Raw genomic sequence first — 24,294 nt, 5'->3', positions numbered from 1 at the left:
AAATGACATCATGTTGAAAAAGTCATCGGGCTCACTTCTTAAATGAAAGGTTAGGGTATTGGGATCACTTTCTTCTTCGGAGTGAGTTTGCTAAAATGCTTCCTACTGGTGGCGACTTTTGATTTTTTGAAAAATGGGCCGATTTCGGATGAAATTTTAAATTTATGCCTTTTGAAGTGGTCCTGAACTGTTTTAGATTTTTTTCAACATTTTTTATTTTTCTGGAGGTCCAAACGGAGAAATTTGGTTAGTTAGCTTGTACAAATTTTGAATTTTAAGAGCGGCAGAGCCATTAAAACTTATTAAAAAATGAAATTTTTGGTGCTTTTCAGTATTTTTTCTTCAAAACTGGGTATCTACAAAATTTTAAAAGTACAGAAAACACTTTAAATAGTTGAGCCGAATTCAGGGGCGTAATTTTGATGAAGAAAGTGTATAGCTACGGCTAATGGGGTATGAGTTATTTAAATTTTTGTTAGATAACCTTTGACATTTTTAGCAATTTATCAAAAATAATGCTGTTCCAAAAAGTAAATCCGTTCAAATGTGCTTTGACCACACATTGTTTTTCGAAAATAGAAGGAAAATTATGAAAAATGACGTTTTCTGTACGTCTTTAGTATGTCAGGATGAGGTTTAATGAGCATTTGATGATTTTTTTTTGTAACTTAACCCATTATTGCCCAACCTACTATATATAGTAGGTGCTAAGAATAACTCCTATTACTCAAGCAATAACGCAGAACAGGCATTATCAATGAGTTAATATTGTTCATATACTATTGCAGAATACGTTTAGAGAAGTTAGAGGGGTTAAATCTTTTGTTTATGTTTTGTTTTAATTCAATTTTCTCTTAAGGGGTTACACATTTTTGTCAGGATGAAAAAATGGAATTTTTGTAAAATAGATATTCTGAAACTACATACGCTGAGGAAAATTTTCTCAAACTTTCATTAAGATCGGAATACTATAACTTGAGTTACAGTTATTCATAGACCGCTACCCATTGACCACTCGTAGGCGGTGCGTAGTGTTTGATACGCTAGACCGTTGACTCGCTGCACCAACAGTAAAACTCGATTATCTCGGAGTTGTATTTTGTTGAAAAGTTCATTCGCGGCGATCACGATATCTCAGGAACCAATGAATCGATCAATCTGAAATTTTCACGGGTTGTTCCATATTATATCAGCTACTTTGAGTACAAAAATAATTTTACTGGAATCACTACATCATTTTTTTCCGATCGGAAAACTTAATTTGTGATGCGCGAGAAAAATAAGTTGGGCAATAATGGGTTAAATTATAAAAATAATAACTTTGCTTATGACGCCAAGTCTCTAATTATTTTTTGAAGAGTTAATTCTCCATAATTACTTCTAGGAGGCATCTTCAACAAAACGATTGTGTCAGAGGATGCGCTGTATTCTGTTGTAAAACGTTTTCGATGATATTTGCCCCAAATTTGACTATTTCTTAATTATGTGATCTAAACAGTAAATATCAGTTTTTCACCACTCACCTCACTCTTCTGCATTTTTCTCCACTTCAAAGTTCCTAACATGAAAATAAGACTTTATATACAAAATGTAAGTACGTTAATCAATTCAGCCTTCAAATATACGCCATAACTTGCCATTAACTCGACATATTTGTTTAATTTTAGTGATTTTCAAACCCGCTAGGTGGCTATTAGTATAGAAAATAATTTAAAAAAAAAATGTATGCTCATAAAAACCGATTCTGATGTACTAGAGACAAGTGAAAAACGCCATTTTTCATCATTTTCCTTCTATTTTCCGAAAAATAATATGCGGACTAAGCCCACTTAAGTAGTTTTATTTTGTAGAACAGTGTTATTTTTTATGAATATCATAAAATGTCAAAAGGTTATTTAACAAAACCTTAAATAACTTATACCCCATTGGCCGTAGCTATACACTTTCTTCAGCAAAATTACGCCCCTTAATTCGGCTCAACTATATAAAGTGTTTTCTGTACTTTTAAAATTGTGTAGATACCCAGTTCAGGATCACTTCAACAGGCATAAATTTGAAATTTCATCCAAAATCGGCCCATTTTTCAAAAAATCAAAAGTTGCCACCAGTAGGAAGCATTTTAGCAAACTCACTCCGTAGAAGAAAGTGGTCCTAATACCCTAACCTTTCATTTAAGAAGTGAGCCCGATGACTTTTTCAACATGATGTCATTTTGGGACACCCTACTAGGCAAATTTTCCGGGGGTTTAAAGAACCATTATAGGTGGTTAATGTGGTTAAAGCTGCTTTGAATCATCATTATTGGTTTTGAACCGCAAATCCAAGTAATGTAGCACCCATTTTAACATGTGTTCCAGCATTTGGGCATCATGGTGGTACCAGTTTATGTGGGAATTTGCTGTGTAACTGCAACCCTTAACTCCGGAACCGGAAGTCTGATCTAGAAAAAAAAATCAATAGTATATACCATTCAAAGTTTGTGTAATCCTGTTCAGCCATCTCTGAGAAAAGTGAGGGAAATTAGAAAATACACACAAATACAGCCCAACCGGAGTGCCAATCGATACATCAGGATCGACACTAGTAACACCCTGATTACGGCATACCGGTCATTGCAAACGTCAACGGACAGGACACGAATCACGAATTGGACGGCGACTTTGGGCTGACAGACATGCTGTTCTACTCCCTAGGTAAGAAAAGATGACACCAACTTGAAATGGTGAGGGGGCTAACAATTGCTTCCGCCCCGTTAGAACCTTCGCTGGTCTCCGGGTACGTTCAAAACTCGTCATCAATTAGTTGGTGTTACCAGGATCAGATGGATCATTCCCGATTTTACGCCCATCCAGCCCTAGCATAATTTCACTGCTTGCATAGATGACCATGGAATCACAAGAGGCGACTACGTACAATGAGTGAATGGAGATAGCGACCCGGAGTTGGGACCCAATAAAATGGAGTAAGAAACTCACACATATGGAGTAGATCCGGCGAATCCCTTCACCAAAAGTGGTTTAACAAGGTCACCACCTCGGCAAAGCCAACCATTATAACAACAGCCCGAGCAGGAGAAATAGCAGCCGTAGCTTCGTCAACAGGAGCAGCCTCAATAACAGTAGCAATCGCAACAGTAACTTCAACAGCAGGAGCTGCAATAGAAGCAGGAGTACAGGCCTGGCTGAAAAAACCAAGCTTGCAGAGTATAATAGTAGGTAAAAACTGGTGGATGAACTGCACAACTTTGTCGACAAAAGGAATGATGTGCACAAGAACATCCAGACTGGACTGGTTCTGAAGATACAGGAAAACCTAGGATTGGCCGTCAAGGAATAGAGAACTTTGGAGCAGATAGCGGAGCTAACTGAAAGGGGGAAGTACTTGGGGACAATTCAAACAGTGGCACTATTAAAAATGAGGGTCCTTCTCTACGCCGAGGGCTTCACCAGGTAATGCGAGACCAAGAGGTTCAAAGAAACACAAGCAGGCTCCCGGCACCGTGGTACGCATAGCGAACCAAGCGACCACTAACGTGGGTAAACACCAAATAGGAAGCTGTAGACAGCACAAGACGTAAGGCGAACAACAAGAATAGATCCGAAAAGCGAAAGCTCTTCAAGGGACGAAACAAACGATGACAAAGCTAACAAAGGTTAAAGCTAATGATGACTCGTACGAGAAGGTACGCAATGCGTATAAACCCGGTACTCAAGGAGCTGGGCTCAGACGTTCAGAATATCAAGCGCATCCGCACCAGGGAGATGATCCTGGTGGCAAGGCTACGAAACCAGGCGGTATATGTGGCGCTGAAAACAGCAATCCTAACAAAACCGGATAGGTTTAGGACCGCGTTGCAAAAGTGTATCGACAATGGTGACTTCCCCGGCATTTGAAAGCGACAAAAGCTGGTGTTGTTGCCGGAGCCAGGCAAACCCCTGTAGATCCTTCATCATACAGGCCGATATGCCTATTGGATTCTGTTTGAAAGAATGGTCCTTAACAGGCTTACAACGTACATGGAGGGAGCGAATGGTCTATCCAATATGCAGTTCCGCTTTCGGAAAGGTAGATCCACTGTGGACTTCATACGAACGGTCGTGGAATCTGTGGAGGCGGCGCAAAAGCAAAAGAGAAGAGGAAAACACTACTGCGAAGTGGTTAAGTTGGACGTTTAAAAAAGACCTTCAACAGCGCAAGTTGAGCTTCAATTGTCGATTCGCTACACAGACTGAGAGTTCCCGATTAACTTTGTAAGATTCTGAGAAGGTACTTCCAAAATGTGCAACTGACCTACGATGCTGAAGCCGGAATAAGTAGTGTAACAGTAACAGCGGGCATTCCACAGGGTTCCATATGCGATCAGCAGGTGTAAAAAGTGACTACTGGCGAGTGTCTCCACATCGGTGCTCACATATGCAGGACCTGCATGGATGACGGTACTGCAGACGAAGAGGAATACATCTCGGCTGAACAGTTCTCTAGCGCGTATCGAACTAGGAGGCAGCCTACGTGATAGATGGAACGATTCCCATAAACCTTCTACTCGAAGGTAATAGCGAGTGTTATAGAAATCGAGGCACGACAGGAGTCCGTGAACTGTAGATGAACACATCGACTCATGTCATGCCTATCGGTGTGGGTGAACAGAGCGCACGGTGAAGTGAACTTCCACATGACGCAGTTCTGGTTTGGTCAAGGCTGTTGCAATAAGTATCTGAACAAGTTCGGTCACACGAGATCACCGTTCTGCATAGCGTGCGGTGATGCAGAGGAAAAGACTGAGCACGTGGTCTTGGAATGCCCGCAAATAGAACAACTAACGGTCAAGAGTTCGGATAGTAATAATTGAGAGGCTATTCCTCACTTATAATCTTATGTGTTACACACAATGGGTGTGTGTAGTTGGATGCACTTCTCTGCACGTGGTCGGCCGACCAACTGCAGTTGGATATTGACGGAATATGCGCGGTACTGCTCGTTGCATTTGTAGGTGACTGCTTTGCGTCGATGACTTCGGATATACTGCGATCCAATTAGCGAGTGGGGATCGGTTCTTGGTCCTTCTGGAAAATATTGTGTTGCCGCAAAGGAGTAGATTGAAAAGGACTCCAGCCCGTCGTAGCTTCGAACTTAAAGGCGTACGTACCTCGTAAGCTGGAGAGCGACCGCGGTCCGGATTCAGTCGGAAATTGAATGGGTTTTAAAGAAGCTTGAAGTTTTGGAGAAGGTTTAGGTTAGGACACATTTTTCGCTAGTTGCAGTGATATTTTTAGTTTTATTTACCCGACTGGTATTGTTGCAGCACGTCCAATATACTTCGGGACGAATTACCGGTTTTTAACGACTGTTCTATATGATAAGACCTTGGCTCCAATAATTTACCTAACTTCTCCCCACGGATGTTCTATAAAGTGCATAGTGCAGCAGTTTTAGTGCAGTACATTTGTGGTGTATACAGGTATGCGAACGGTACCGATAAACTACATATTTTCCGGTATATTTACATTTGCACAAGCCGGACAACCCACTACAGCGATGCATCACTGCTGCTGCCGCCAGAACGGTAGCCAGACCGAGTACACTTTTCCGTACAGCAGTAAAATACATTTTTGTTTTGCTGCTGTACTCCGACTGCTCGGTGAGAGTGTGGCGCAGTCTCGTATTGTACACTCTTCTCCGCCCATTCAAAGAGAGAGGATCGCACACGAAAGCGTCGATTCTGGTCGTGGCGTAAATGAACCGCATTCATTGTCGTCGTTTGTGGTTAAAAATATTAAATAGATTAAAAATATTAAAAAGTGTAATATTAGGAAAGAGAAACTGTACCGCTCGCGTCTGGTGGCTGTACTACGGGCGGTTTTTTATCATGTTACTGCTTTGCACACAGGCTGCCATATAGCGCTGAGCGTCCTGCAGTAGCGAACGGCAGCAGCGTCGAAGAAGAAAGGAAAATGTAGGCAAAAATATTACAGCCGTAGAAAAGGTAGGCATTTTACATCCTTGGGTGTGTATAATGCCTGTTTTAGTACAAGTTATTTGAACTGGTCGTTATTCATATTAGTTTTTACTACGGAGTTTTTAATTTTAGTTATGTTATCCCTAATTTAATCTATTTTTAGTTTTCTGACAATTTTTAACCTATGATATAAATAATAATTAACTCACAACTCGCATGCCCAACCTATCAGTATATAAATCAAAGTCATCATGAACACTAGTATGCCGCTTTTGGCGTTATACATGAAACGTAAAATACATTTTGAATTTGCATATAGAAGGACAGAAATACATTTTATCTAATTGCTATATATACAAGTGCTCTGTCCCTAGCTATTAACCATCTGTCAGTTATAATATAAAACGGCTCACCCATTCCACTTTCTTCCTTTCAGACTGGCCTTTTCGGTGACCCTATTCTGCACGGAAGCCTTCGTGGCAATCTTTATCCTGATGTTCCGCCGAAATCCCAAGATCGGCGGCGAGCTGGGTGGTCCCAAGAAACCGAAGTTCTTGACGGCCTGCTTCCTGTTCTCGCTGTGGATCATCTATCTAGTGATGAGTAGCTTAGAAGCGTACGGAGTCATCAAAGGGTTCTAAGTGCTGTGCAGCAGTTCGGATTGCTGTTCAAAACAAACTAGCTAGCCAGCCCCGTCAAAGGCACACGTACGAACACATGCATACAGACACTTACTCATTCGCAGCACCGACAGTGTATATCGATTCCATGTATTTTCTCTGCTTTCCTTTTTATTTATATTTTGTACAATCATCCGTGCGAAGAGTTTCTATCGTATGAAGGAACCATAGTTAGTGTGCCAACATTAGGTACCGTAAGAAAACCCAACGTGTTAGCTATCGACAACCAGAGTAAAAAAAAGTCAACCATTTGTTTAAGCTATTTATTTGAAACCTGTAGTGATTAAGATGGGTCACTTGTTATCTCTAGGAAGCGAACAGCAACAGAAAACAGTTACTTAAAAAGTTTGGTTTTGTCGAATGGAAAAAAAACCCAAACAATACCGAAACCCTTCACGTTTAATCGCAAGTGAATCATAAGACATTTTAATTTAATAGCTGTATTGTTGATAATTTGTAAGAGTATGTTAATTGGAGGAGCTGAAGCCATTTTTCCAAGCTATAAACTGCAAAGACAAATAGCTTCCATCTCCTCACGGCGTTGAACCGAACAACCAAACAAAATGAAAATGCCAAATTGTTAAGGATTATTACTATTTAAAGATGCATCCATATATATATAGAGTGTATAGCTAAGGTACTGTTTAACTAGGATAATAAATGAAACCAAAAGTTTCGGCTATTGAACAAAAAAAACCCAGTGCAATGAACACGAAATTCGGTACGGACGTGAGACGTAGACAACTTTTCTGCCGAGTTCGGCACTGAAACTGCTTTGGTATTAGGCTTTAGCATTGATTCTAGTCAAATCTGGACTGTATCCTCTTTTGGTGTCACACTATCGATTTTCGCATTGTATATACTTTTGTTTTCTGATTCTATAGGTTCTTTGAGTTTATTAGGCAGGGCTCAAAAGTGTTGCCGCCCGTTTCGTTCACCTTTGTTGATATGGTAAGTCTTTCTTGGTGTGCACACGAAAACGGACGCATTATTTAGGTAGAGTGATGAAGACATATCTTATTTGAGGATTTGTTCGTTAGGTCCAACAATCAAATTCCTAAGCATATAACACTGGACAAGAGCAGCGATAGCCTCTAGTCCCATATTGTACTAGAGAGAAAGAGACAGTTTGTATTAGGACTAGCGTAAGTTGTGAATCGAACATATGAAACGAGAAAACCGAATGGTCCAACAAAATACTAACAGCAGACAGCGCGTATTGTGATACTTATTAATCGAACCTTTTCTAGATGGCGCCAGCGTTCACTGGTTTTTGAAAGAAAGGTTGAGTATTGCGTTCGACATTTCATCTTTGAGATCATCAATATGTACTGATATTTTTTGTCATTTCTTTGTATCACCCATAACATATAGTCAGCCGTACATCTCAGGAATTTCTATCCCACGTATTTAGAGTGAGTGACGGCTTTTTGTCCCTTGATCAAGTTTCCCGATGCAGAAACTCGACCGCAGAAAGCGCCATGAATTTCAAAAAATTCAACATGAATTGTTTTCGATGAGAAAATGGATATATTTTGTAAGTAGCGGTTGCTCACCACTCGGGTTCTTGTTCGCCCGGCGGACCCTTCTTGTCAGGGCGGACTAGGTGCTTCTACCGTAAATTCGGATTTTCGAATGTAAACAAAATGGTAAAATAAAATAAATTTTACCGTTTATTCCCTCTAATTCTTTCCACTGCAGCTGCTGCTGATCTGCTACTGCTGGGCGAAAAGGCCGAGTTCTTCCGATTTTAGTTGGCTGCTCTAGCAGCGGTCGATGAAAATTAGCTAGGGAGGTGAGCTTGATTCTTTTGTTTTGTTTTGCTCCTTAGCGACAGGGCGAATAATCGCCGGGTCCACTCACTCCCCGTGAAAGGCCCAAGTATACACCGCAGTGACCTACCTCAGGTGGATCCGCTGTCCAACCTGCTTCGCTCTCCTTGACGATTAACAGTGCAGGAGAGCTAGGCTCGTTCGGCTGATCCTCCACTGCGAGAGCGGCTTGGTGTCTTCTGGGTCCTTTATGGAAAGCGAGTGGCTTCTTAACGATTAGCTTCCCTAATCAGCGATCCGACACCAGACAACAGTTCTAGAACCACGGACCGGCACTTTTGCGGGAATTTCCGCACACACGCGTTATTTGGCGGGGCTGGATTTTCCCAGTAACCAATCGTTCACCACCGAAAATAAACCGACCTGAACTGCAATGTGGACTCAACTACGATGTAAATAAACCGCCCGCCTTGCACCACCGATGTCGCTGACACCCATCGTTTCGCGAATTCAGCAAACTTTTCGACAGCAAGAAAGAATTGTGACCTATCTACCCCTATGTTACTTACTCACAAACATAAGCCAAAATTATCTAACCTATTCGCATGAACAAAACCGTTCACAAACGCGAAAATGAACAAAAATTGTAAACTAAATGTGAACGGTATCGAACAGCGGTGAGCATAATTTTATGTAAACAAATACACGCTACGAAGTGTATACACAAAAACAGGTATATTTCCACCCAGTGCTAAATTGTTACCCTGGCGGGTTACAATTCTCAACAAACATAGGATTACGGCCTAAAAGCCAACTGTCAAAATCCACTTTGAATGGAAATTCCAGACAAACCGTTACTTGTCGAACACAGTTCACAACAGTTTATGAAAGAGAAAACATTTCTCTTTCGTTTACTATCAACATCTGTGATTAGCATGTAACGGCTTGTCCGGAATTTCCATTCAAAGTGGATTTTGACAGTTGGCTTTTAGGCCGTAATCATATTGCGCATTTTGCACCTAACAAGACTCCTGCGTTGAAAATATTTGCACAGTGCATTTTCCTCACTACACATATACATATGCGTTCTGTATTCTCATACCCTATCTGACAGTTCGTTTTGTTTTGTGGTTACAATTTGCTGCTGATAAATTAGGTAGATATTTTTCAAGATTTTATAACAAAAGACTAAACTAGGTGATATGTTATTGCAGAAATTGCCTCGGTAAACACGGATTGAAACAACAAATGATTACGATTTACAATTCCCGGATTCGTATCCGGAAGTTGTAGAGTGTTTAAAAAGAATCAACTCTTCTCGTAACGATCTTTTGCGTTACGATGACTTTATTGATGCTGCGTTGTCAACTGAAATGATTTAATACAGCTTAAGCTTGTCCGACATCGGAATGGATATCAGCAAAGCAGAAAATGTTGACAACAAAGTGAAAGAAGATTTTCAACAAAGTGACAACAAAGTGAAAGAAGAAAGTGAAGATTTTCTCAGAACAAATTGCCGGAAGAATTGCTTGGTCGCTGGCTACTGATTGCGGTACGAGATTTTAAGAGCCAGAGTTCCGACATATATTGCTGTCAAAATTCTGCATGAGTATTAGTGAGTGAGGAAAACTAGCAGTCAAAAATTTCACGCGCTAGAGTCTTAAAATTCATAGGATGGGCAATATGTTTGTCGAGAATTTATTATTACTCACTTCCCACTCAAGACGGATACAGGTGTGCACATTTTTTTCTATGTGTGAGTGCGGTTGTCATTTTTCTTTGACGAAGCCAAGAAACAAGAGGATATGAAGAAGAAAAGCACAAACAGTTGACGTAGCGGGCCCTTCTGTTGCCATAAGTTTTGTTTCGGTTCGGTCATAGTTAATTTAATCGGTTTTTTTTTCGAGATAAAAAGTGTCCATAAGTGTTCTAATCGATAGATCCGAAGTGAAGCTCGGCCTTTTCTCACTTTTCATCGTGCGCCAAAGAATCAGGATGCTCGTTCGGATGTTGATGTTTACTTCAAAGGCCCCGGCCGCCATGCTTAATTTTGCAAGTATAATACTAATACACTCAAAAGTGTCAAACCTTTCTCTCCATCTTGCTTCCCACTAACCTGAACTTTGAAGTTTCAAAGTGCGAGCAATCAAACTGCTTCTTTAAACCGCTAACTGTTGAAACACATACACGGATACGAAAAACTACCACAAGTTGAGCTCTTTTGACTCAATCTCGGGGTATCGTGGAATAAGGTTAAACTAGGTAAACCGTGTTGAAGGTAATTTCCCTTCAATGACGGCAAAAAGCACAACTCATTGATAGGTTTTTTATACTCAACCTCGAGTTAAATATACTTAAATTTAAGTTGAATCTACCCAATTTTGAGTATACCTCAAACCTTATTCCACTGAAGACCTCGACTGAGTCGAATCTCTCGCTTTGTTTTTGACAACACTAATAAGCGCGAAAGCGATGCAAAACTCAAAAGTACCTAAATTTAAGTTAAAAGAACTTATTCTGTGGGTTGTTTCATTTCTCCGTGTACATTTCAGGGGATATAGTATTCTCATAGACAGACCAATCGAACTAACCAGTCTATGAGAAGAATTTATTAGAAGAATTTTAAGTGCGCAGTGCGGTTGAATTCCAATCTTAATTGCCACAATTATTTTTTTTTTGAATTGCTGGTTATTTCGTTTTTACAGTTTGGAATGATCACGATTTGGACCCAAAAGCCTGCTGCCAAATTCTGATGTGGCCAAATTCCGGGGGTGTGCGGCTGCCTTAAAAGACAATTACGCAAAGGGCCACTTGTCTAGGAAAAAGAGATTGTAGTTACTAGAGGGCGCATGCTAACAGTGGCATTAGCCAGTCATATCCTCACTCTTACAAATAAGTCCGCTAGGTTGATATGTATTGCCCAGGGTCGTGTCAGAGTTGCGAGTGACGAGTGACAAGAGCACTTTGCGCCCTCTAGTAGTTATAATCTCTTTCGTCTAAACGATTACCTCGGCCAAAATAAACAACTACACCATGTGTTATCGCGTGATCATAATTATTTCGGATGAAGTCATTTCAAGTATGAACAATTTTAGAAGTTGGGTCATTAAGTGGAAAATAAAATTATCCTTTTATTTCCCAAGCAATCAAAAGTTCGTATAAGGGAGCTGCATAAGCTTTTCGTTTTAAGTAATTTTTCAATACGTTTTACGTTCTGATAGCGGCTTAAGCAGCTTTCAAGTACCATTAAAGCTTAAGCAGCTTGAAAGTTCGTAAAGAACTTTATGTGTACTTTAAAGTGCACTTTTTAAGTATTATCCGAACTTCTGGTTGCTTGGGTTCGTAAACCGATAGAGCTCATCTTTCCAAATATAACAATATATATGTTCAACATTTGAAAATTCAGAATAATTTTTAATTTAGTTTTCTAAAAAAATGTAAACACCTCGTTTGACACTATCGATCTTCCTTAACAGTGAATTTAACCACGTGGGTTAGCATTTTTGACAGTTATTCCACCAAGGATAGGGATCAAGGTAGTTGGAATGGAAGGTATGGTCGTGAAAATTCAATTTTCTAAAATATTTTTTTTAAAAACAAACAAGAAAACGAAAGTTGATTTCGTATCTTCAACGTCAGCTGCATCGGATAAAATCAAAAACAGCATATTGCTTAATGACCCAGTTGCCAAAACATTAAAAACAATTCTTTGTTGATTCTCGATTATTAGCTCTAATGTAACAAGTGTCAAAAAAATAAATAAAATTTGAACGGTTTCTATCCAGCTGTCCTGTCCTGATCGTTCTGTAAACAACTATTGTCAGAATAGGGACTACACAAGCAGCATGCAAATATAAAATTGGCCATCAATATGGCACGTAAATAGCTGGATTCCTTTTTTCCAACAATAGTAAAACGTCAGACGCATTATCGTCAGAAAAAATTGCAGTTTCAACTGTTTTCAAATAACCAAGTATGCCGTGCATGTTGTTGAAAACAATTACACGCATTGAGACCAGTTTCATTGTTTGGTAAATAACACGCTACACCCGAATCGATAATCAGAAAAAGAAAATCAGTCGCGCGAAAAATTATTATTCTTCCATTTAGAGACCGTATTAGAGGTAAGAATTTTTAGTTGTTGAAAATCGGTTAAACACTTTTTAGTATATTACACGAGAGTTACAATGTTGTCGAGGGTTAAGATTAAATATAAAAAACATATTAAATAAGAGAAACGTCCACGCCGCGTGAAAGAGAGGAAACCTCTAGTTTTATATAAGTATATAATAAAATGCGAAACAGCGAAATCGTTTTCATATGCCATAGCAGTGTATTATTTTATAAAAGCCGTAAATTAGAGTTACATACCTACAGACAAAAAACAAATAGTTCGAAGACAGAGGAGAACGATCGGTTCGAAGTGGCCTCAGTTTCTGAAACAAACACCATTGTTATAAATCAGTCTTGGATTTTATTTGTAATGAATTACTTTACGCAGGAAAAGTTCCACACAGCGTTAAAATGATATTAGCTCCAACCATCTATAGAAAACATTGTCCTGAAACCGAAACCAAAGTGAATGTGCATATTATTTCCCTCTCACCATTGAGACGTAGGTAATAGAAATTGAAAATTTGTTACACGGTGTTATTCTGTTATTGTTGACAGATTTAATTAACTGTAAAACCTGAAAGAGAAAATGAAACAACAATAAAGAAAGGCGGCAAACGTGTTAATATAAACGAAAGAAAAAGAAACGCAAAATAGGTATATTTTTATGAGAAACACACAAACAATTGCAGCCGAACAGCAACCACCTGAATGTGAAAAAAACACTTTGCTGAAGAAACATTTTTACCCAACAAAACAACTCTAAATGTTTCCTTCCCTAACCTAAATAGCAAATCTTATAAAATCGAAACAAAGTTTCGTTACTACCAATTAAATGGCCGCGTTTAGTGACATAGCTGTCATATATGTAAAAACTCGAATCCCTTTGTACTTCAACTGAATGTGACCATAGAGAACAACAACTAACAAAATAATGAAAATTGCTGTTTTACCCAGTAAGCCTCCGTATAGGAACGAATGTTGAAAATATAAAACGAACAACAGACAAATGTAACTATCTTCCAACTAGCAATTGAAAGTAAAGCAAATAAAAACGTACCCAAACAAGCAGAAAACTATTAGCAGTGTACTCAATGTTGAACTACCAGTTACCCAAACAAAAAAAATGGGACATCGATTTCTGATTCGATTCGACACCCACAGACTATTCCTGAACCAACCCTTCACTATACCGAGGGAAATAATCCACCTAAACAAAATCGAACGAAGATTTTTTCCATTATCCTTTTTAACCGCTAGTAAATTAGTCCTACAATCATACGGAGAAAAGCGAAATTCTAACTCTGCCTCTTTTTCGGCTAACATAATCATATAACTCAAAAAAATATCAATCTATTGATAAAACGCTGTATAGTTATAAGGCATCCTCATATCTATACTCTATACCTTAGAAAGGTCTGCGTAGACTTCACTTTCTCTTCGATCTTTTTCTCTATACCAATCTATTGCTCAACTCAAGCATGCAAGAAATTTAAGAAAAAAAATGAAAATTCAATCCTACCAACCTTGAAACAAGTCTACTTAACAATATCCCTATAACCTTGATAATGATGGAAAGGAGCAAAGATACAGCCAAAATAACATAAAGCAAAAGAAATGGAAAACACAATAGGACCCAAAACGATCCTCTTACACTGTAAACTGTTTACATTGAGTATCGCCAACCCCAGTTCCAAAACTGAACGAAACAAAAGAAAACATTCGTGAAAGTGTATGTGACTGCTACAGTGAAATAACCGAGATTGATTGTAATCAGGCATTGTATTTTATTATCACTCACTCACACGAGTGAGAAAAGAAAACGCATCTGCCCATTCCTTTTCGTTTAAAATTATATAGAACCACTATCGCCGGAGTTCATTTTTATACATGAAACGAAACGAAAATGTCAAAACATTTTCTCTATTTTCTATATTGCAATAAAACCCAAAAATACCGAAACATGAATTTGTTAAGACATGTAAACTCATAAGCTCTTTGACCGGCACAGGGTTGCGTTTTGTTTATCTGGAGAACTGGCCTGAGTGAAAATTCTTGGTCATTCGAAACTATCTCGAAATGAAGCGTTTATTCCGGATTCTTTACTCGCAGGAGTAAGAAAAATTACAACGCCTGATTATATTCATAAAACAAGCAAAGCAGGTCTGACGAAAAACGATCACCAAATAGAACAGAATGCCGTCGCAGAAAGAAGTTAAAGTGAAAAAATAAAGAAATTAAATACAAATGATAGATTGTGTTTTTTTTCTATATTGGTGTCGAAAAGTCAAGATGAACTTTCATCATATACGGGGAACCATATTTAGCCATCAATGGCTCGTTTTACATTTCTTATAAAAGGAATGAATAGAATTCACTCAAACTTTCAAGATTTTTTTCGAGGCCCGGAGGGCCGAGTCTTATATACCAATCGACTCAGCTCGACGATTACCTCAAACGTCAATCCGTAATAACTTGGGCGGTTTCATTACAATTAATGGGAACAATATCTGGATCATTCAACATAAGAAACACTCAAACGAATCAATTCTACCATGTTATGAATTTTTGAATAAAACTTTTGAGGAAAATCGACAGCGGAATATAATTCAGATGTGTTGAAATTCTACCCCTTTGCATTAACCGATCCGTAAGGAACCAACTTTCCGTGGATGTAACTTCTGGTCGAGGAATTCAATCCCGAAAAGAACCAGTTTTTTCTTCGATACATGCAGATTATCCTGTATGGTTTTTCCGCTCCACCGATCGATTGTTGCAGAAAATGTATTATAATGAATCATTGTGACCACTTCATTGCCGCCCACATTCATCCACTTGTATCGATATTTTTCAATGCCGAGCAATTTTATATTCATTGGCAAACAACTAATGATGTGGAGGAAATTTACCACGACAGTAACTGGATTTCGAATGATGCAGTAAATTATATCGTCAGCTATCTTTTAACTCCGAAAACAGACTTTTAGGACACCGTTTGCTTCTGAGGTGCTAAATTACAACAGTAGCCGATAAGCCGCACTCTTTCGAAGAATATACATTCTCGCTTCATAAACAACACATAAATTGATAATAACTTCTTTTTTAACTTAACATTTTATTTGTTAAACAAACAGCTGTTAAATGACAGCTCGGATAATTACACGCACACATTCAAGCCTGCACTCGATTCGCATTGGAGTGTTCCATTGGCACCGTGCCAGTGCAAAACACCGGCGCGGTGTCAGTGCCATCAATCGAAAACCCTATCTCCTTAGGGTGCTTACAGAGTGGCGGCGAGAAGCTGAGCTGGCGCTGATGCTGACATTAGAATGCGAGATGCGAGAAACCTGCTTGCTGCAAACCAAAGGGATGATGTCAGAGTGAAAGCTGAGCGGATCGGCGCCGACTGCCTGCTTTTACTCTGACAGGTTCCATTTGATATACTGCAAGCAGGTTTCTCGCATTTCAATGTCAGTGCCAGCCCCTGCTCAGCTTCTCGCGGCCACTCTGTAAGCACCCTTAGGGTGCTTAAAGAGTGGCGGCGAGAAGCTGAACTGGCGTTTGCACTGACATTAGAATGCGAGAAACCTGCTTGCTGCAAATCAAAGGAAGGATGTCAGAGTGAAAGCCGAGCGGATCGACGCCGACTGCCTGCTTTTACTCTGACATGCACCATTTGAAATGCAGCAAACAGGTTTCTCGCACAGTTTATAAAGAACAGTTGCGCAAAGACTGAAGCAAATCTACCTATTGAACACTCAAAACGTCTACCTATCGGACACGAAGAATAACAATGCTCGAATGCGTGGGGAGTATCGTTATTATGTGATTATAATTATGAGAAAAAATTCAATGATGTAATATTAACATTTAAATAATGTTAATATTTTGCTTAATGACAATTATTAAAAAATATATGTTCACTGATATTCAAATTTGGCACTATTTTAAACACTGGAACAGCTCTTCCACCGACAGTGGAAATATGAAGGTATTTCTCATAGTTAAAGTGCAGCTAAAATTTTGACAAATTCGTGTATGCATTCCACTTATGCATATGTACCTGTTTCAAATTTATCTTACGCTGCAAATTCGACTGTTTTTTGTCACACCCCAATCAGACGGCAAGCGGCAAAAATCAATGCATTTCGTTCTTAGTTGCGGATCAGTTGAGAACCGGAAAAAGCTTAAATTCTTTATACGATGTTATTTATCGTACTGATTTTTACAAAATAAAACTAAACACTTAATTTTAAATTTTTAAATGTACAAAGTTAACTTCTAACTGAAGCGTTCGGGTTGTCATTTGAAATTTAACTAAAAATAAAAGGTTGCCAAAATTTAAAAAATACCAATGATTGGTCCAATGTTGCCAATCCTCTTTACGCAACTCTACTATTAAAAACTCTGGTTTCTCGCATCTCGCATTCTAATGTCAGTACCAGCTCCAGCTCAGCTTCTCGCTGCCACTCTGTAAGCACCCTTATATTACACTCGCTGATCAGAATAAGCAATTGGTCACTGCACAGTGACGTCATGCATTAAATGTGACAGGTGGTGGTCCTGTTGATTACATTTTGAACTTAGAGATTATTCGTATTCTCAAAATGAAATATATTGGGAATCATGTTTTTAGAAGAATAAATGTTTCCTAGGACGCCTTACAATTAAATTGTGCTATTCCCTACTATGGGAATATGTATATGAAAGATCTAATAAGTGAACTAATTATTTGTTTACCAATTAATTCTAGTGTTCTCTGAATCGGTAAGTAGTTTTGCGGTAAAATTTCTTGGGAATTAATTATTAGCACTAAGCTTATTTTAATGGAAATCAAACTGTAAACAAAAGGACCGGCACTTGTCAACTTTGTGAGGTTAAGGCATTTCATACAATGGTCAATTGGCGATTCTACGTTGAAACAGCTCACAGATAGCGCAGGAAGCAAAGTGTTGCTGATTTCATTCTGTTCTGTCATAGTGCATATATTTTCTGTAAACATTGGTAAAAATAACTTTTAAACACCAAATCACCGAACAATTTGTTGATAATTGTTTATGAAAATTAAGGAAAACCATCATTTTATAAGATGAAGAGTAAACATCTTGCGAAAAGAGTGTAAAACATGGTGATTTCTAATATTATTCACAAAGCTATATGTATGCTGTTCCGAAATGTAATTTGTTGAGCACCGTAGCCGCCGCAACATCATTTCACGTTCCTCTTAAGTTAAGCTAAACCTTTATGAGATGGTGTAAATTCATGAAACTCTCCAGATCACGCGAGGAAAAATATATCCGGCTAATAGGAGCTTTGTATCATACACAGCCGATCCTTCTCTCTGATAGTCTTCACTGAATCTCCTACGTAGTCCAAAATATGAAGGAGTTTGGCATTGGAACTGATTGGGTTTGGAACTCTATTTACAGAACGATTTTTTATAACCACAATAATACCACAGAGAACAGACATCGATCATGAATCGACCAAAGGGCCGAAGTCGTAATGATATCGAATCGAGAAAAATAGCTTTGAAAATTCGGTTCAGAAAATTAAATCGTATTTTAACAGTGTTTGCATACTGCGCCTTCAAATGTATTGAAACACTTTGAAACAATACTAGTTTTCGGAAGCATAACTAAAATGTTTTATATAATAACGTTTTCGTTGATAAAATTGAAAACAGATTATTTCGCCGAGTGTTGTTATGAAATGTTGATTAGGCCATTTTTTAGTCGCCCTCTTGTTTTGAGGACTCTCAATTTCGCCCTGCAGTGTCGCCAAAAAACAAAAATCAAATGTGGCTTTCGCCGTGCTCGCTGGAGGGGAAAATTTGTTATTCTTCCTGGGCGTAACAAGCACTTGGTTTTTGTTTAGGGCGATTCTGTTTACGGACCTTGTAAACAATGATGCTGTCAATTTCGCCTGTATACACTACCTTAGAAATGCAGAGGCGTAACCCGCCTGGCTTTTTGTTTACAGTCGAAAGTCGGATCCGCCGTTTTGTTTTTTATTGATTTTCATGAAGTGTGAAATATTTATAAATGAGTTTTTATATTTTTTATAAAGTATTTTTACTCCTCTTTCAGATATTAATCAAATCTCTGTTTGTGGACATTTGTTAATTTCGCCCATTTGTCGGTTCACGATCGACATATAAGCTGGAACAAACTTTCCCGAAAAACCTGTGTAAACATTTAAATGAAAATACGTTGAAAATCACCATCGCATACAGGTTCGCATGCATGAGTCACTGTCGCCGACGCAAAATCACAAACAGCTGTTCGCAGCGAGCAGCGGCAGAATCAAAACAAACCACCGCAACATAGAACAGTTCGTTCTGACCTAAAGAGGCAGAAGGAAAATCAAATTACATTCAAGTGCGCCCAATGATGAGTCAATGCGCGCTCACGCAAGGGTCATATATGCTTCATCGGCATTTTCGGTGCCACTGCCGGTCACAGCGCATTCGAAGACGATAATTATATCGATATTTGACTTCGCGCGGTGGCTTGGATAATAAAACATTTGTGCAGAGTTGACAACAATATTCATTGTTAACATTCTGTACCAAAACAAATCCAAATAAAATCGATTCAAAAATCGATTATTTGTAAATAGCTAGCTTAGGAAAGTAGGTATATAAACCAAAAAATTGTATAATAAAATCAAGTTGAAATCGAGCAGTCGAAAGTACCACTTCACTCAGTCGAAAATCCTTTACTTCGTGTCCAGACCCTGGAGTTCTTCGTTGGTTTTTCCACCTTGTTAAATCCAAAGTCAAATTACTTCCTTGTTTGTAACGCAAGCGGGGAAGCAAATTGTCTTACGACCAGAATTAGTATTGGTTTGTTACGCAGAACGATACTAACTGGACGAGGAATTCCCGGCTTATTAAGCTATAGCGTGTGGTATTTGTAACGCAGGTGCCACAAACTATACTTAGTCTAGAATTAGAAGTGGCTTGTACCGCAGGACGCTTCTAACTAGACCCAGCACCCCCCTCTGCGGCGAAAGATCGTTCGGCGGAACGATATATGGTGGCTCCAGAGAGGATTTATCCTCACAATTCTCGCCACAGAAGGCACGAAGTAAAGAAAAACTACTAAGTCCTACACTGACCAAGCTACGGTAGTGGAAAAAGGCATAAACATTAAGCGAACACCTACAAACTGTGGTGGAAAAACGCTAGAAACACAGCGTGTCCGTAGCTTATAACGGACAGTAATACGCATTGCAATACGCGTCACTTACAAAATCGCTAATAAGGCGTATCCGCAGCCAATAGCGGATTCGGTGAAAACAAACAGTGCTTGAATAAGATATCACAATATATATCACACCGTGCGATATATCACTAGTGAATCTAAAACAAGCCGAAAGAGAAAGCGGATCTAAAGGATGGCATCTGGAGGATACGCGCACAACCCGAATGGGAATTGCCGCCTGTGCAAGGATAAGGACAGCGCGGACGAATGGATGGTCGAGTGCTCAAAGTGTTGGAACTGGTTCCACATGACCTGCACCAAACTTGAGAAAAGACCCTCCACTAAGGACCTCTGGCACTGCCCAAAGTGCAAAGAGGAAATAATGGAGCTCCAGCAACTAAGAAAGGAGCTGGAGGATCAAAAGAAGAAGACTACCCGGAGTGTGTCCAAGGAACGCGGACCAGCAGACACTGTAGAGCTGCTAAGACGCCAATTTGAGGCACAAATGGAAAGCCAAAAATTGCGTGATGAGGCATTTCAAAAAGCCATGATTGAGATGGCAACCAAAATGCACCAAGTAAAAATGGACCCCGAAGCGGGACAACAAATGGCTCCGACAATCAAATTGCCGGATGAAATTACAAACTTACTGAGGAGGCAAACAGCAACACCCCTCCCAGTTTTCAACGGAAATTACAAGGATTGGCCAAATTTCAAACGGCTTTACGAACAAAGCAAACGAGAAGGTCAATTCAGCGATACCGACAACATAAACAGACTTATGGCAAGTCTAGGCAAGGCAGCAAAGGTACACGTAAGTGCCTTGCTGATGGATCCAGGAAACGAGAAACATGTAGTAGAAACTCTGGATAGTATTTACGGACAACCGTTGGCTATATACAACGAACTATGGAAGAATTTGGCAAAGTTACGGAACCCACGCATGGAATACCCTCAAAGCATGGTGGACTTCGTAGTGACTCTCGGAAATTTGGTGTCCAACATGTCCATGATACAGTGTGAGGATTATTTAACTAATCCGTTGCAGATGGCTGAACTTGTTTGCCGCTTACCACTGAACTTAAGAGAACAATGGGCGGACAAGGAAGCAGAAGCAATGATTCCGCAAGAAGGACGACCACGGCAAAAACTCACACTAAAGGAATTACACGAGTTTTTGAAACCGCAACAGCAAAGAGCAACACTTCTTATTGCACAAAAGGTGTGTCAATCTGAGAAGGAAAACCCGAAAAATGAGCGCCAATCAAGAGTCAATATGCACGCTGAAACAACATCCAGATCCCAAGCCAAATGTTCCTGTTGTAGTCAACAACACTGGATAGTAGCATGCCCGGTCTTTAAAAAGATGAGTGTGGAAAAAAGACGAGAACTGGCACTAGAGAAACGCATGTGCTTTAACTGTTTACGCCAAGGACACTCCTTTAGAAACTGTCAAATGAGGCCAAACTGCAGAACAGAAGGATGTACAGCATATCATCACACATTTCTTCACGTCAGACCAAAAACAAATGATGAAAAACGAGCCTCCCAAAAGGAGGAAACAAAACAAAAAATCAAGGAACCTTCAGGACAATCAAAAGACAACAAGAAGAACCAAGATAAGAAGGAAGTGAAAGAAATAGATGCGCAAGCTCCAACATCGTCCACCTCGAAGGAACAAGAAGATGTGCGCACTAACATACACGCTACCAAAAGAAATAAGGTCTACTACCAAATACTGCCGGTTACACTTTATGCGCAAGGAAGACAATTAGAAACCTTCGCATTTTTGGATCACGGCTCATCGAACAGTCTAATCCTCGACGACTTGGCCAAAGATTTAGGTTTGCAAGGGCCAGTATCACCATTATGCATAAAATGGACAAATGACTCCGTACACGAAGATAACGAAAGCCAAAGCGTATGTTTCAAAATATCAGGCGACAACAAAATTCGATACCAAATGGAAAGTGTACGTACAGTAAAAAAATTATCCTTGCCACGACAGACACTTGACTACAAGGATCTTCATGAAAACTACAACCATCTTAAAAACCTTCCTATTCAAGGATACGAGAATGCTGAGCCGACATTACTTATTGGACTTGATCATCCCCGACTATTAACAGCAACAAAACAGAGAGCAAGCAAAGTCGGTCCAGTTGCCGCTAAAACACCAATAGGATGGGTCATTTACGGAAGGACCAACTCCCGACATCAAGGAGAAATATATTCCTGTGTAGTAGAGGAGCAAGACTCACTACGAGAAGAAATGAGGAAATACTTCTCAACGGAAGAGTTTGGCGTTAAGGTTAGCACCACTAACCAACAGAGCGAGGAGGATAGACGAGCTGAAAAATTGATAAAAGAAACAATGAAGTATGACGGGAGTCAATACGAAATTGGCCTTTTATGGAAACAAGCCAGGCCCATAATGCCAAAATCAGAAAGCTTCAAGGGAGCATTAAAGAGGTTAGAATACACTGAAACTAAGATGAGGAAAAACCCTGAGTTTGCCCAATGGTACACGGACAAAATTAAGGAATACGTTGAAAAGGGATACGCACGAAAATTAACAGCAAACGAGATAACACTAACAACCGATAAAACATACTATTTGCCTCATTTCGCTGTCGTAAATCCTAATAAAACACCTTTAAAACCGCGACTTGTATTTGACGCAGCTGCCAAGGTACAAGGATTATCGCTCAACACTGAATTACTCTCTGGTCCCGATAACTTGACATCGCTCTTTGGAATTTTACTGAGATTCCGAGAAGGAAAGTACGCAGTAGCAGGAGACATCCAAGAGATGTTCTCACAAATTAAAATACGCAAAGAGGACCAGGAGGCTCAACGATTCTTATGGAGGGACGGTAAGGCTTCAAATACCATGGGACACTACGTAATGCAGGTAATGACGTTTGGAGCAACCTGCTCACCTGCATGTGCCCAAGCAGTAAAGAATGCAAACGCAGAGAACTACCGAGATTGCGATCCGGTGGCAGCCAACGCCATTATAAAACAACACTATGTTGACGATTATCTGGACAGTTTCTCGACAGCGGAGGAAGCCAGTGCAGTCACTTTCGGAGTTATAAAAATTCATGAAGCTGCACACTTCACACTAAGAAACATCATTTCAAACGATGCCGAAATGCTAGACGTTCTACCTGAACGCAACGTCGCGAGACAATCCACCCAAAAGGAATTTATTGAAAAAACTGCAACATCAGAGAAAGTCCTCGGAGTATACTGGGACACGACCCAAGACACAATTGGGTATAGAATAGCAGACTTCAAGTCCAACGCCATACCGACCAAAAGAGAAGTCCTCTCAACAATTGCCAGAATCTTCGACCCTCTTGGATTAATAGCGCATATTACGATTGGAGGTAAATTACTAATGCAACAAGCCTGGAAAGAAGGTATAGACTGGGATGAGAAAATATCTACGAAATTAATGGAAGATTGGACGATTTGGACAAATAGACTATCCACAATATCACATCTGAGAATTTCTAGGTGTTTCTCTCCCAACATACCGGACGCAAAATCATTGGAATTGCATATCTTTGTTGATGCATCAGAATCAGCGTTTGCCGCGGCAGCATATATACGAGCAGAAACCTTACACGGATACGGCGTAAGCCTAATAGCAGCAAAAACGAGAGTTGCACCAAATAAAGCCATGTCAATTCCAAGGCTAGAACTTCAAGCCGCGGTGTTAGGCACACGATTGAAAACAACCGTTTTAAAGGAACTTCGATTGAATATTACAAACGTAACCATGTGGACAGATAGCACCACTGTACTCTCCTGGATACGAAGTGACCATCGCAGGTATAAAACATTTGTAGCCAACCGAGTAAGCGAAATACTCGACGACACAACGATCTCCCAATGGAGGTGGGTACCATCAGGAATGAATCCGGCAGACGAAGCAACACGGAACATCCAACCTACGGAATCTATATGGTATACAGGAGCGACGTACCTAAATACAAAAGTGGAATCATGGCCAAAGGAGAAAGGTGCAGTCATTGAAACTTCAGAAGAAAAAAGGGTTTGCAGCGTTCAAGAAATACAACCTGCGAACATTATTATGCACACAACTTGGTGCTCGGATTGGGGACGACTAAAGAAGGCAGTTTGTTACTGGCTCAAATACATAGAAAAATTGAGGACGAAAGTATCAAACTCCAGATATGATGAGACAATTACTTCTGATCATTATAAGCGAGCAGAAATCCTATTGTTACAACAAGCACAGCAAGAAGCTTTTCCATCCGAGCTAGTGGCTCTGATCAACGGCGAAGGTATTTACCAGAACAGCTCTGTAGCAGATCACGAGCTTGCATTAGATGAAAACCGTCTCATCCGAATCAGCGGACGAATACAAAACATGACTCCAGTACTATTACCAAACAAGGGACATATAACGAATTTGATCATAAAACAATACCACGAGAAATTTCTACACCGTGAAACAGAAGCAGTTATAGCTCAAATACGACAGCATTTCTGGATAATCAAGATTAGGGCGGCAGTAAAAAGAGTGAATG

General features: G+C 39.7%; 1 protein-coding gene across 1 annotated transcript in view; it reads left to right on the top strand.

The window, feature by feature from the left end:
• The window catches only part of LOC131677539 (sodium/calcium exchanger 1-like), a 296,789-nt gene extending 282,015 nt beyond the window's left edge, over nucleotides 1-14,774 (top strand). The window contains exon 9 of the mRNA XM_058957421.1: nucleotides 6,393-14,774. Coding sequence (XP_058813404.1) covers nucleotides 6,393-6,597 — 205 coding nt within the window. The 3' untranslated portion in view covers nucleotides 6,598-14,774. The remainder of the gene's footprint in view (nucleotides 1-6,392) is intronic.
• Nucleotides 14,775-24,294: the final 9,520 nt, after the last annotated feature.

Source organism: Topomyia yanbarensis, chromosome 1, assembly GCF_030247195.1.
Source record: "Topomyia yanbarensis strain Yona2022 chromosome 1, ASM3024719v1, whole genome shotgun sequence".
NCBI classification, from domain to species: domain Eukaryota; kingdom Metazoa; phylum Arthropoda; class Insecta; order Diptera; family Culicidae; genus Topomyia; species Topomyia yanbarensis.
The sequence above is the reverse complement of the archived record's forward strand: the minus strand, read 5'-3'. Positions and strand labels throughout refer to the sequence as shown.